Consider the following 15,485-nt stretch of genomic DNA (forward strand, 5'->3'; position numbering starts at 1 on the left):
ACAGGCGTGAGCCACCAGCACCCAGCTCTATTCAGTTTTAAATCTTAGCCTCTCTGTGTTCAAAGCACTTATATCACCCATCTTATGTCAGCTATGTTTGTCACAAATAAAGCTGTTCTCTTTCCAGCAATTCCCAATCACCTTGAAAAGTTCATAAAGGTAGTAATAGATTCAAAGCTGTTTTTAGTATTTTAAGAAGTCTGGAGTTGTCAGTGTAGCTCTGCTGTAAAACATTGCAGGAGGCCCTAGGTTCAATCCCTAGCACTGGAAAAAAGAAAGAAAAGAAGGAAGGGAGGAAGGGAGAGCAATGGGGGGGGGGGGGGGGAGGAGGGAGGAAAGGAAAAAGAAGATCTGATAGGAACCCTTAACTCTTATTTTTACATATTTTTCACAGATTAATACAAGATTAATGTGATTGACAGATGCATCTGCCTTTGGGTAATACAAAAGAGAAAACAAATCAATCATTAGATATACTATTTGCTAGATTAAGTCTAAAGGCATGAGCTCCCTCATGACAAAAGGATCATTGCTTTGACCTCTAGACATGTGTTTTGCCTCCATACATGGGATGAGATTGTTCAGAGGTAAGGTGCTAGGATGGGCTCTGGATCAAATTCCAGAGAGACTTATCAGCAATGGTGTGCTTGCATTTGGTTTCTGCCAGCCAGGGCAAGATTGAGGTCATAGTCACCGCCAGTGTCATTAGCAAGTTTCTGAGTCACGGCTACTGATGGCAATGCTACCTGGCCAAGAGCACTAACAGATCATTTATGTAGGGTTTCTCTGCTTATTCTTGCTCCCTCTTAGGGACTTCTGGCATTCCAGCCTCCATGACTCACTTTCTTTACTGCCCTACAAAGCATTTCTTTGGCAATTATGGCAAGGAGCCATTTTATTTTTAAGCAGCGATTAGAGCGCAGATTTATTTAACTCCTTTTCTTCCTTTGATGACACAAGAATTCCTCCTCCTTCTCCTCCCCCCTCTTCTTCCCCCCCTCTTCCTCCTCCCCCAACCTCCTCCAACCACCACCTCCTCCTCCTCTTCCTCCTCCTCCTCCTCCTCCTCCTCCTCCTCCTTCTTCTTCTGGCTTGAACTCAGAGTCTGGATGCTGTCCCTTAGCTTTTTCCTTCAAGGCTAGTGCTCTAACACTTGAGGCATAGGTCCATTCCTCCTTTATGATAGTTAATTTGAGATAGCAGTCTTAGAGACTTTTGTGCCTGGACTGGCTTTGAACCTCCATCCTCTGATCTCAGCCTCCTGAGATGTTAAGACTACAGGCATGAGATCCAGGGCCCAGCTTATATTCTTTTTAAAGAAGTTTAAATTGAAAAGGAGAATTGTCCAGAAAAAGCTGAAGACTATGGGAATCCATACATATATTAGACCACTCATTCCTACATGTTTTTGTTTGCTTACTGTACTGGAGATTGAACCCAAGGTTCCAGTGCACCAGACAAGTCCTTAACCACTGAGCTACAGGACTGCTGTGGTATGGCTTTCTGGTGCTCATTTGTTTGTTTTGTTTTGTACTGATTTGGGGATTTAACTCTGGGCCTTATGCTTAATAGGCAAGTATCCTACCACTTGAGCCACACTTGCAGGCCTTTTTGCTTCAGTTATTTTTCAGATAGGGTTTTATCCTTTTGGGCCCAATGCCCCTAGACTGAGATTCACCTGATCTCCATTTTCTTCCTGAGTAGCTGTGATTACCGAACGAGCCACTATGCAGCCTCCTAACTGGCTGCTCAACCTCTCTAACTGTGGACAGAGATAAACTACCCTTTCTCCTACTTTCACTCCTCTTCTGGGGCAACAGCACTCACACTTCTTGAGTGTGGATGGAGGGGGAGGGGGAGGGAGGTGATCAAATTAGAATCTTGCTCCTATCGCTGCCCCCACTTACCAACAGCTGCTCTGGCCGACTTTCAGGGGTTCAGCAGCCCTGCCTCCAGCTGCTTCAGCAGTAATTTGAAGAGCGCAAGGGGGCAGGGGAAGAGAGAATTGAAGAGCATTTCATGATATAAAAGCAGAGGCAGAAAACCTTGAAATAACTGATCTAATAACTAGATCCAGATTTGTAAAAATTTCAAGAGCCCTACACTATCAAGCCATCAATTCCAAGGCATCTGTGACAGTGAATGTCACAGGACCTTCACTCTGTTCTTTATCAGTAAAACTGCTTCGATTCCATTCCAGCTAAAAAGCACTGAACACATTTGTTTGCATAATGTCCCAAAGTACAAAAAGATCAACTGAGTGTAAAAGCAGAATGACAAATTGAGCCCTGTAGCTAACATCTTTTAACCAATCAGGTTGATGTTCTTTCTCAAAGATGTCTTTGGATCACATTTGTGGGCAGAGGCCTACTAAGCAGGAGCTCACATTTATTTTTGTTTTATTTATTTAGTTTTTGTGTGCTAGTATTAGGGCTTGAACTCGGGGAATAGATGCTGTCTCTTAGCTTTTTCACTCAAGCCTGGCACTCTACCAATTGAGCCACAGCTATGTTTCTGGATTTTTTTTTTTTTTTTTGGATGGTTAATTGGGGATAAAGAGTCTCACGGCTTTTCCTGACTAGGCTGGTTTTGAATGGAGATCCTCAGATCTCAGCCTCCTGAGGTAGCTAGGATTACAGGCATGAGCCATTGACTTCAGGCTCCGCTCACATTTATAGCACCTGACACAATGCTTGGCACAAAGCAGGTGCACAGTAACTTATATTCTGGGCTGAAGATTTCCATTTCTGCTGAGAAAGAAATCTTTGTGGCTTCAAAGTATCTTTAGGGACAATAAATCCAACAAGACATGTTTCTCAAAACTGTGTTGTCAAATCACCCTATGAAAAAACATCCTCTTGGATGTTAATGTGATAATATAGATGAATTTGTACTTTGGACACGGTTAGCTCAGGAGATTGATGACCTTTGGTTACAATGACTTTTAGTTCAAATCTGTAATTCCTAGTAAAGATTAACTTAATCTTTGTCACTTGGGGACTGTTTCATTGGTCTTTAGTAAAATTGAGATGAAAATGATCAACTCTATGCATACCATGTGTCTGCTTTCTGTTAGTTACCATAACAGAACCCCGGAGGGTAGGTGCTTTGACAGGGAAAGAAGTTTGTTTAGCTTGTGCTGTTGGAGTTCCAAGAGTATAGTTCTGGAGGCAGCTGAGCTTTGATGAGGTCCTCATGAAGGAGGGCAACACAGTGGTGGGAATAAATGAGAAACAGAGGGGGTGGGGAGAAAGAGAGGAGAAAAAGAGAGAGAGAGAGTGGGAAAAGAAAGCAAGAGAGAGAATACGGCAAAATACCAAGTAAGGAATGGGGCTAGCAAGTGGTGACCTCCTATCAAGCCCTACCTCTTAGTAATTCTTCAGTCTTTAAGCATCAACATTCTGGAAATCAACCTTACATGTGAACAATTAGAGCAACATACTTTTTCCACATCTAAACCATAGCCTCACTCCATTAGGAACAGCCTAAGACCTACTTCTATGATGAGCTAATGTCACCTACGCTGTGACTAAATGATGTCACTGATCAGACCGTGATATGTAGAGATTTGAGCCATCCCCTTCCTACGCGAGACTTGGCAGAAAAGCAGTTTTCAGGAACAACACCTATTATCATTCTTTTTTTTTGGGGGGGGGGGGTCCGGTTGTGGGGCCTGAACTCTGGGCCTGGGTGCTGTCCCTCAACTTTTCAGCTCAAGGCTAGTGCTTTACCACTAGAGCCACAGCGCCACTTCTGGCTTTTTTTTTTCTTTTTGCTTATGTGGTACTGAGGAATCGAACCCAGGGCCTCATGCATGCAAGGCAAGCACTCTACCACTGAGCCATCTTCCCAGCCCTATCATTCTTATAATGATGGTTTTCAACAACTTGTCTTGTGTGTGTGTGTGTGTGTGTGTGTGTGTGTGTGTGTGTGTGTGTGTGTACCAGTTCTTGGGGCCTTATGCCCTCAGTTGGTTTTTTTACTCATGGCTGGCTTGAGCCACGGCTCCACTACCAGATTTTTATTGATTCACTGGAGATAAGAATCTCGTGGACTTTTCTGCCCAGGCTGGCCTTGAACTTTGATCCTCAGCTCTTGGTCTCCTGAGCAGTCCTCTAAGGCTACAGGTGTGAGCCACCAAGGCCCAATTCAACAACTTTTTCCAACCCTCAACATCTCTTTTTTTAAATGACGCATTGGGATGAACTTTCATCTCCTATCCTAGACATGAGTAGGCCTAGTCCTTATGCTGCAGTATCATGAACACTTTGGCTTGAGATTAAGTGACATATGACTGGACTACAAGCCATGTTAGCAAATATATTGATCTATATGAGGTAATCTGCTTGTATCTGTTTATAAATGTGCCATGTTTCATTTCTTCAGTCCCTTCTGCCCTTACCAGATTAACTGGAGATAGTAGTTTGATTTTCTAATTTGTCTTAAAACAGAATAAAAATTCCATTTTGGGTTCATGTGCCTTGGTTCATACCTGTAATCTAAGCCACTCAAAGGGGTGAGAGAATCTCAAGCTAAGACTGGTCAAGTAAAAGCACAAGACCCTATATGAAAAACAAAAGCCCAAAAGACTGAAGGAATAGCTAAAGTGTTAGAAGGCTAGTCTAACAAGCAGGAAGCTCTGTATCTTCAGAAAAAAATAAACAAACACACTGGGTGACGGTGGCTCACACCTGTAATCCTAGCTACTCAGGAGGCTGAGATCTGAGGATGATGGTTCAAAGCGAGCCCAGGCAGGAAAGTCCATGAGACTCTTATCTCCAATGAACCACTAGAAAACTGGAAGTGGCGCTGTGGCTCAAGCAGTAGAGTGCTTGCCTTGAGCTGAAGAGTGCAGGGACAGCGCCCAAGCCCAGAGTTCAAGCCCCATGACTGACAAAACACACACACACACACACATACAAAACACACAAAACAAAGGCTCCTTCATGTATGAATTTCTGGGAGATGACTGCCATTCAAGTTTAAAATTTGATTAGAGATGGGAGCAGAAGCCATAGCTACTTATTAAGAGCACCCAAAACCTATGTATGCTTCTGGCTTACCATTCTTATCACTAGAAGATGTTTAGCAAAAATCTTTTTATTATTTCAGAAACCAGGGTGCTATTCCTATCTTGAATTACTTCAGCAGACAAATCTGTATCCTCCCCAAAAGAACAAACACTGACATTGAACTACAGTGCCCCCTGGCTTCCATATTACCAACTTACATATTCCTCTAAATTAAGTCGATACCAGAAAATGCGTGGTTATCCTCGCCCCAAAATTCCTTAGACAAATGCGTTAGGGATATGCACAAAATATCATAAGTTGTTTAGGGAAGAGATGTAAAGATTACACGTGGGAAGTGAAAGTGAGAACATGAGGCCAGGAGTTCAAGTCCCCGTAATAGGATACAAAAAAACAAAAACAAAACAAACCCTCACAAATTTTTTCTAAGTGAGTGACAAAAGCAAGCAAACAACAACACCAAACAAACAAACAAAAACCATAGCTTGGTTCTGGTGGCTCATGCTGGTAATCCTAGCTACTTAGGAGGCTAAGATCTGAAGATCGAGATTTGAAGCCAGCCCAGGAAGGAAAGTTTGTGAGACTTTTTTTAAAATATATATTTTTTATTGTAAAGATACTGTACAGAGAGGTTATCGTGAGACTTTTATCTCCCATTAACCACCAAAAAAAAAAAGAAGTGGAACTGTGGCTCAAAGTGATAGAGCCCTAGCCTTGAGCAGAAAGAGCTCAGGAGCTGAGCCCAAGCCCAGAAGACCAACAACAACAAAAACCAAAAACAAACGAACAAAAAATAATGGCTTTCCCCTTTTCTCTGAGGCAATAGCCAGTATTTCCTAAATGCAGGTCAAAGAACTGTGGAATAATAGAAAGACTTGAAGTATGTTACTTGCAGAGTTTGTAGAACAAGTTAAATCATAACCTTTATGTGTTTATAGTCTTTGGCCAAAATGAGAAATAAAAAATATGTTCATACATTTACCTAAAGAAATGAAGTACCAACTACACCAAAGAATGTATGATTTTTTATTTATTTTTTGTCAGTCATGGGGCTTCTCCTCAAGGCTAGAGCTCTACCATTTGAGCCACAGCACCACTTCTGGTTTCTAGTGGTTAATTGGAGGTAAGAGTTTCACAGACTTTCCTGCCTGGACTAGCTTTTTTTTTTTTTTTTTTTTTCAGTCATGGGTCTTGAACTTTGGGCCTGGGCACTGTCCCTCAGCTCTGCAACCAAGGCGAGTACTACCATTTGAGCCACAGTGTCACTTCTAGTTTTCTGAGTGGTTTCTTGGAGATAAGAGTCTCATGGCCTTTCCTGCCTGGGCTAGCTTTGAACCATAATACTTAGAGCTCTGCCTCCTGAGTAGCTAGGATTACAGGTGTGAGCCAGTGGTGCCCAGATGAATTAAAGTTCACATTATAATGAGTGAGAAAGCAAATGCAAAATGAAAATGTGTTTTCTGCTCTCCACAGCCAGTATTTTATGATTCAAGGTAGTGTTGGTAAGCCTTTTATTGTGGAAGTATGGAAAAGCTTCTTTTTTTTTTTTTTTTTGTCAGTCCTGGGACTTGAACTTTGGGCCTGGGTGCTGTCCCTCAGCTCTTCAGCTCAAGGATAGCACTCTACCACTTGAGCCACAGTGCCACTTCCGGCTTTTTTTTTCCCCTGCTTATATGGTGCTGAGGAATCGAACCCAGGGCCTCATGCATGCTAGGCAAGCGCTCTACCACTGAGCCACCTTCCTAGTCCTGTGCCAGATTGTTTTTGAACCGTTATGGGGCTTGAACTCTTTCACTCAAGGCTGGTGCTCTACCACTTAAGCCACAGCTATACGTCTGTCTTTTGGTAGTAAATTGGAGATAAGAGTTGTAAGCATTATGCCCAGCTTTGGTCCTCAGCTCCACCCACACCTGAGCTCCTCACTGCCCTGGAGTTCCCACCATACAGCTGGCCCTTCCCGCTCTCTGCCCAGACCCACCTGAGCTCCCATCTACCTCACTTCCTACCCCAGACCCTGCTGTTACCTAGATAGTGGAGGCCGCCATGTGCTCCCTCTCCTCTAATAAGCCTTGTAATAATCTTTCTCCTGTGCCTGCCTGCCTCTGCACGGTCCTCTAGGATGGATGTGATGGATCCTTTCAAGAGTCTCATGGACTTTCCTGCCTCGGCTGGCTTCAAACCATAACCCTCAAATCTCAGCCTCCTAAGTAGGTAGCATTATAGGTGTGAGCCATGGGCACCTGGCTGCATGACTATGGTTTCATAAAAGTTGTCATTGGTAGAACCTCCCACAGCTCAGTGATTGTACAAAGTGCCTACGGTGACTGACAAAGGCCCTCAGTAGTGCAGTGTATACCTAGCATATATAAGGCACTGGGTTTGAACCCCAGCACCATCAGGAAAATAAAACTCAACATAAACTAGGCCAGGCCAGGAGAGACAGAATCAGTCACTTGAGCCACAGAGCTGTTCCATTTCATGGGCAGCCACAGATCTTTTGGTGGCAAACCTCTCCTACAATGAATCACTTAATAGATACTTGTTGCAGGTTTTAGCATCATCTGTTATTATTATCATCATTATTATTTATAGAAACCAAACTCTGCTGAGCATGTAAAAGCCAAAATACTTTCTTGGCTTAGGCTTGTAATTCCAGCTACTCAGGAAAGGGAGATTGGGAGAATCAAGATAAAAGATCAACCAGTCCTAGCTACTCAGGAGGTTGAGATCTGAGGATCGAGGTTCAAAGCCAGCCCGGGCAGGAAAGTCTGTGAGACTCTTATCTCCAAGTAACCACCAGAAAACCAGAAGTGGCGCTGTGGCTCAAGTGGTAGAGCGCTCGCCTTGAGCAGAAGAGCCGAGGGACAGCGCCCAGGCCCAGAGTTCAAGCCCCATGATCGACCAAAAACAAAAAACATAAAAGATCAGCCATGGGCAAACCACAAGAATCTCCCTGAAAACTTACAGAAGAGGGTTAGAGATCTGTACTCTGCCACTTGAGCCAGACCTCCAGGCCATCATTTGACTGGCCTGGCTAGCAAGCATAAGGCCCTATGTTCAAACTGTTCCCACACAAAGGGGAAGGGGGGAGGGGACAAAAAATAGAAATACTTTACTAAAAACTAGCTACTTGACTCAAAATCTGTTACTTAACATTTAGTAAATTTATTTAGTACTGCAATGGAGATAAAAGAAGAACATAAGAAGAGGAACAGCTTTAGGAGGGTTAGATGAGTCATTCATAATGGACTCAATGTATAGCCATAGCATTGAAGCTGCCAGAGGTGTAGAAGATTTGGAGAATGTCCAAGGACAGAAGAAATGATATCTGTGTCTAGAATTCAAGCACTTGGACTGAATGCCAACAATGACTATTCTTTGGTTCTAACAATGTCTGCTCATTCTAGATGCTACAGAATTTGTCTGCTTCCGAGGGTCAGCTGGTTGTCTTTGAATGCAGAATAAAAGGCGCTCCATCCCCTAAAGTTGAGTGGTATAGAGAAGGGACCTTGATAGAAGATTCTCCAGATTTTAGGATTTTACAGAAAAGTAAGTGGATGCTTCCAAACTGTTTTTCTGATCATTTATCTAAATAAATTGCGTATATATTTATTTTTTGTAAGTTTCTACCAGTCAAAAGCTAAAATAAAATCACTTATACTCATATTCTCCCAAACTAAAGTCTATTAATATTATTTTATATTCTTCAAGAACATGTCCATATATATTCTTGTTTTTAAAAAAATAAGTTGGCCCCACTTAGAATGGCAAAAATCAAGACCTCTAATAACAACAGATGCTGGAGGGGATGTGGACAGAAGGGAACCTTACTTCATTGTTGGTGGGAGTGTAAACTTGTTCAACCACTTTGAAAGCAGTATGGAGGTTCCTCAAAAGACTCCACATAGAGCTCCCCTATGACCCAGCAATCCCACTTTTGGGCATTTACCCAAATGTTTACAAACAAGACCACACTAAAGCTACCAGCACAACTATGTTTATTGCAGCATTATTTACCATAGCTAAGATATGGAACCAACCCAGATGCCCCTCAGTAGATGAATGGATCAAGAAAATGTGGTATATATACACAATGGAATTCTATGCCTCCATCAGAAAGAATGACATTGCCCCATTTGTTAGGAAATGGAAAGATTTGGAAAAAATTATATTAAGTGAAGTAAGCCAAGCCCAAAGAAACATAGGTCCCATGGTTTCCCTTATTTGTAATATCTAGTATATGTCTGAGTCAAGCAGAAAAGGTCAGATAAGGTGATGTTAGGAAAAAGAACCTTAAGATATGTATTTAAATGTTTTTTTTTTCTTTCATGCATTTGTTTCTAATGCATTTATAAGATTATTTCTTTGTTGCTTTGTATGTCCCTCCCCCACAGTATAACCCCTGCTTTCACTGTATTTGATGTCGGTATAATTTGTGGAGGGGAAGGGGAAAAACAAGTTGTTTAAATAAGGATACAGGTTGACCCGTTGCAACAATGAGAAGTACAAGTTGTCATGTCGAAAACGAACTTTACAACTTTGGTGGGGGGGCGGGGAGGGCTGGATGGGGGGTGGAGGGAGGCTGGGAAGGGATGGGAAGGGTAAACAAAGGAGGAGGCTACAATGCTTGATAAGAAATGTACTCACTATCTTGCCCATGTAATTGTAACCCCTCTGTACGGTATTTTCACAATAAAAATTTTAAAAAAAAAAAAAAAAACAGTCGGGCTGGGAAGGTGGCTCAGTGGTAGAGCGCTTGCCTTGCATGCATGAGGCCCTGGGTTCGATTCCTCAGCACCACATAAGCAAAAAAAAAAAAAAGCTGGAAGTGGCGCTGTGGCTCAAGTGGAAGAGCGCTAGCCTTGAGCTGAAGAGCTTGAGGGATAGCGCCCAGGCCCAGAGTTCACGCCCCACGACTGGACCCCCCAAAAAATAAAATAAAAATAAAAATAAAAAATAAGTCATACTGTTTGTTGGAGAATTTTTCTTTACTCAAAATATCATTGGCATGTTTCCATGTTAATACAGACTTTTCTTACTTTTAAAAAGTCAATAAACCAGGTGCTAATGGCTTACATCTGTAATCCTTAGCTACTCAGGGGGCTTTGATATGAGGATCTCAGTTCAAAGCCAGCCCAGGCAGAAGAGTCTTATCTACAATTAGCCATCAGAAGTGGAGGCTCAAATAATAAAGCATTAGCCTTGAGCCAAAAGCTCTGGGACAGCATCCAGGCCCTGCCTTCAAACCCCAGGTCTGGCACAAAAACAAAACAAAAATAAGCCAATAAGCCAAGTATGGTAGTACACTCCTGGAACCCCAGCAATTGGGAGGCTGAGACAGGAGGATCATGAGTTCCAGGCCAGCCTAGGCTACATTGTAAAACTCTATCTCAAAAAACAAAATAATCAGTAATATCAATTTCATATTTACTTAATCTCCCACTATTGAACATGTAACATGTTCACAAATATTTACTATTATAAATTATGATTCAATGTATATTAACATAAAATTTTAATGATTTTCTTTTTTCTTCTTTTTCGCCAGTCCTGGGGCTTGAACTCATGGCCTGGGCACTGTCCCTGAGCTTCTTTTACTCAAAACTAGCACTCTATCACTTGAGCCACAGGGCCACTTCCGACTGTTTTTGTTTATGTGGTACTGAAGAATTGAACCAAGAGTTTCATGCATGCTGGGCAAGCACTCTGCCACTAAGCCACATTCCCAGCTCCATGATTTTCTTTATTAGCATTATTACCATTCGTTATGGAAGTGGGAGTTTCATTGTGACATTTTCACACATGTATACAATGTGCCTCATTAACCTCACCCTTTCATGACTTTCCCTACTCACTTCCCCTTCTTAGAACAATTTCAATAGGTCTCATTGTTCTATTCTTTGTTTCTTTTTTTTTTTTTGTACTGGGGATCAAACCTGGGTCGTTGTACTTGCCAGGCCAGCACTTTGCCACTGACTACATTCTAGTCCCATTGTTCTGTGCTCATACATGCAAATAAACTACTTTGAACACATTTGTAGCAGAGCAAAGTTTTGTGCTCATCTATACTCCCTGCCTCAGAATAATTTCTAGTACTAGTGTTTTCCTGTAAATACAATTTTTAGGCTTTTAATATATAATCTATATACTGGCAAAATGTCATCCCAAAAGGTTGACTTAGGATGATCCCAGAAGGGACCACCCAAACTGAGATACTTTGAGGCATGAAAGATAGTAATAATGGTGCAGGACCCAATCCCAGAAGAAACAAGAGAAGCTGTGACATGTGTTTTGCTAGCTCTTTTTTACCACAACCAGAAATATATATCAAATGTCTTTTCTCACCTACCTTTGTCAGAAGTGGGTATTAGTCATTTTTAGATTTTCACTATTTTTATGGAACAAATATTGAAAGGGTTTTTTTGCTTTGTTTTTGTTTTTGCCAGTACTGGGGTTTGAACTCAGAACTCTGTGCTCACTCAGCTTTCTTGCTCATGGCTGATACTCTACCACTTGAACCAGATGTCCAGTCCATCATTTTACTGGTTATTTGGAGATAAAGTCTTAAGAACTTTACTATTTCAGCACTGGAAAAAGAAAGTTAAAAAGAGTCCTACCAACATGATGTTTTGCAATGTCTATATTGTAGAATGGCTGAATTGAGCTAATTAACATATACATTATCACACACTGCCTTTTTTTTCTGGTGAGTTATTTGCTTTCTTTTCTTTTTTGTTGGAGTTATTTGCTTTCTTGTTCATTTACTTCTTCCTATAACAATATAATAACACCGGAATCAGTGTGATATATGACTCAGAACTAATGTCAGGTTTGAGTAACAGTGGCAGCAATAATAATACATTCTGAATATCATTTAAATAGAGAGAGGAAAATAATGTTTTTTGGGTGCTTGCTTGCCAGATTTTTGGCTGATGGCATACCCTTCTGCACAGAAGCAAATTTCGCCTTGCCAATGCAATAAAACAAAAGCAAAAACACAGAATTTTTTGTTCAGTCCTGAGGCTTGAACTCAGGGCTTCGGCATTGTTCTTGAGCTTCTTGCTCAAAGTTAGCACTTTATCACTTTGAGCCACAGCACCAATTTTCTGGTGGTTCATTGGAGATAAGAGTCTCCTGGATTTTCTTGCCCAGGCTGGCTTTGAGCCACAATCCTCAGATCTCAGCCTCCTGAGTAGCTAGGATTACAGGCATGAGTCACCAGTGCGTTTTTATAAGCATTTATAATATTTTGTAAGCAATTAGTTTAGGTAGCATTGAATGAGTACAGATAAAAGAAAGTGGTTTCTGAATTCCAGCTAACTCAGGAACATTTTCTTGCCCAAGGTTTATTTATTTACCCTGAATAGTCCCAGGTGTGCAGCAATATCATTTTATTGCATTTGGGGTGAGAGCAGTACTGGGGTTTGAACTTAGGACCTTGTAATTGCTAAGTAGAAGCTCTACCACTTGATCTGTAGACCCAGTCCTTTTTGCTTAAGTTATTTTTCAGGTAAGATTTCATGCTTTTTCCTGAGGATGGCCTGGACAATGATCTTCTCTTTTTATGCTTCTTGCATAGCTGGGATGATATGTGTACACCACCATGTCCATCTTTTTATTGATTGAGTTTGATTCTCATGAACTTTTTGCCTAGGCTGATTTTCCCTATCTCAAGTAGCTAGGATTAAAAGCATGAGCCACCCTCCCTAGCTTAATTGCTTTGTTGGTGGTGGTGGTGGTGGTTGGTTGTGGGGCTTGAACTCTGGGCCTGGGTGCTGTCCCTGAGCACTTTAGCTCAAGGCTAGCATTCTACCACTTGAACTACAGTGCCTCTTCCAGATTTCTGGAGGTTAATTGGAGATAAGAATCTCACGGACTTTCCGGCCTGGGCTGGTTTTGAACCATGATCCTCAGGTCTCAGCCTTCTGAGTAGCTAAGATTACAGGCGTGAGCCACTGGCACCCAGCTGTGTGTGTGTGTGTGTGTGTGTGTGTGTGTGTGTGTGTGTGTCAGTTGTGGGGCCTGGGCGCTGTCCCTCAGCTCTTCAGCTCAAGGCCAGCGCTCTACCACTTGAGCCACAGTGCCACTTCTGGCTTTTTCTGCTTATGTGGTGCTGAGGAATCGAACCCAGGGCTTCATGCATGCAAGGCAAGCACTCTACCACTGAGCCACCTTCCCAGCCCGGCATCCAGCTCTTAATTGCATTCTTGATGCCCTTCTGTGCTTCTCTTGAGCTCATTGGTGTTTAGATCATATTGACAGATTAGTTTTAGCATATCACCCTTGACTATGTAAATTGGCAATGAGCAGGACTATGACCTTCAATCAGAAGCTTCTGATGAAAATGCAGCCTCAGTCAAATAAATACTCAGTATCTTTTTTTTTCTCCTTTTAGAACCTCGATCCATGGCTGAGCCAGGTATCTCAATTTTAATTTATTAATATGTTGTAAGTGATTGTGTGTGTGTGTGTGTGTGTGTGTATAAGAAGACATTTGAAATTATACTAGCATCAAGAAAAAGTGAAAATAAAGTTTTAGAAAAAAATCAAACTCTAATTATTATTGTAGGCCAAAAAGAAGGTGGGAACATGGGCAAACCTGATATGAGCAATTAATTATTGATTATTGAGGTGTGTCTCACAGAAATACTTTCCCTCTGTCCTGGGTCCCCTCATGCCTTCCCTAATGGGCAGAGCCATTTTCACAAGGTCAGTTTATTTGCAGTTCCGGGTCCTAAGTGTCTCAATTTTTTTTTTCCATTGGGTCCAGTCGTGGGGCCTAAACTCTGGGCCTGGGTGTTGTCCCTCAGCTCTTTAGCTCAAGGCTAGCGCTCTACCACTTGAGCCACAGCACCACTTCTGGCTTTTTTCTTTTTGCTTATGTGGTGCTGAGGAATCGAACCCAGGGCCTCAGGCATGCAAGGCAAGCGCTCTACCACTGAGCCACCTTCCCAGCCCAAGTGTCTCAAATTTTACATGTTGGATTTTGATTTTCAGAGCTTTGATTAAATATCCACAGAATTCTTAGATTTATTACTGTATTTGTTACTTATTTTGAAGATGCTGCAATAGATACAAATGAGAATACATGCCACTTCTACAACTCAAAATTACAAGTCTCTAAAAGCAAGCAGCACATAAATGTCCGAATGTCCTCTCTGTGACCACCCTGCAAAGCCTGGGCCAGGACAATGGCTTGAAGTGTTTGTTATTAGAATTCCATTTTCTAAGCCTGGCATTGGTGACTCACATCTGTAATCCTAACTCAAGTGGCTAAGATATGAAGATTGTAGTTCAAAGCCAGGCCAGATAACAAAGTCCATGAGACTCTTATCTCCCATTAACTACCAAAAAAGCCAGGAGTGGAAGTGTTACTTAAGTGGTAGAATGCTAGTTTTCATCCAAAAAGCTCAGGGACAATGGCTAGACCCTGAGTTTAAGCATCAGGACCAGCTCCAAAATAAAGGAAGGAAGGAAGGAAGGAAGAAAGGAAGGAAAGAAGAAAGGAAGGAAGGAAGGAAGGAAGGAAAGAAGGAAGGAAGGAAGAAAATACACTTCTCACACCTGGATAGAAAAGCAGTGGGCAATGGACATTTGCTCTCTAGCATGGCTCTCCACAGTTCTTCTAGAGGAAGTCTAGTTACATTAGCTCAACTATCATGAAGCACTGAGAGACAGGCTTTTCCTACTAGAACTGTGTTTTAATAACTTGGTTTTTAATTTCAGGGCTACCCTCTTGCCCCCTCCTCTTCACTAGTTGTTAAGGAATGTGTAGCTTGAATAAAGAAAGGCCATAAATACACCGTTCTCTCTGGAAATAATCTCTGTAAATATTCACAGAGGTTCCTATTATGGAACAATCCATAAGAATCATCGTAGAGTTCTGAAAGTGGAAATGGTGTTACTACTTTTACCCAGAACTTCCATTTACAATATGGGCTAATTACTATTACTGAAACAAAACATTAATTTCCAATTATTATTTTTCCAATTCAAAATGGTGGTCTTAGTTTAAAATGATCTCTTTGTGAATTTTGCCAAGGAAGATAATGAGAAACCTAGTGCTAGAGGCCTTAAGTTCAAATACCAGTACGACCAAAAAATATTGTCCTGTGGAAATGAGAGACCTAGATTTAGAAAATGTTTTACTAGTCATTTTATTTCTCACACACACACACACACACACACACACACACACACACACACACACACACCTCTCCTTTTCCTTTGACCTCCAATTTGTTTTCATGTCTTTTTTAAAAGTTTATTGTTAGCTCCATGTTTGCTGTCTGGACCGATGACATAAAAACAGGAGATAAAGCTGGACACTGGTGGCTCACACCTGTAATTCTAGCTACTGAGGAGGCTGAGATCTGAGGATCACAGTTCAAAGCCAGCCCAGGAAGGAAAGTCCATGAGACTCTTAACTCCAATAAACTACTCAAAAAAGCTAGA

General features: G+C 41.7%; 1 protein-coding gene across 1 annotated transcript in view; it reads left to right on the top strand.

Moving 5' to 3' along the window:
* Positions 1-15,485, top strand: part of Mypn (myopalladin) — a 68,718-nt gene that overhangs the window by 27,640 nt on the left and 25,593 nt on the right. The window contains exons 6-7 of the mRNA XM_042696474.1: positions 8,438-8,579; positions 13,426-13,449. Coding sequence (XP_042552408.1) covers positions 8,438-8,579; positions 13,426-13,449 — 166 coding nt within the window. The remainder of the gene's footprint in view (positions 1-8,437; positions 8,580-13,425; positions 13,450-15,485) is intronic.

The sequence above is a fragment of the Dipodomys spectabilis genome, unplaced genomic scaffold (assembly GCF_019054845.1).
Source record: "Dipodomys spectabilis isolate Male_0828 unplaced genomic scaffold, ASM1905484v1 ptg000207l, whole genome shotgun sequence".
Classification (NCBI taxonomy): domain Eukaryota; kingdom Metazoa; phylum Chordata; class Mammalia; order Rodentia; family Heteromyidae; genus Dipodomys; species Dipodomys spectabilis.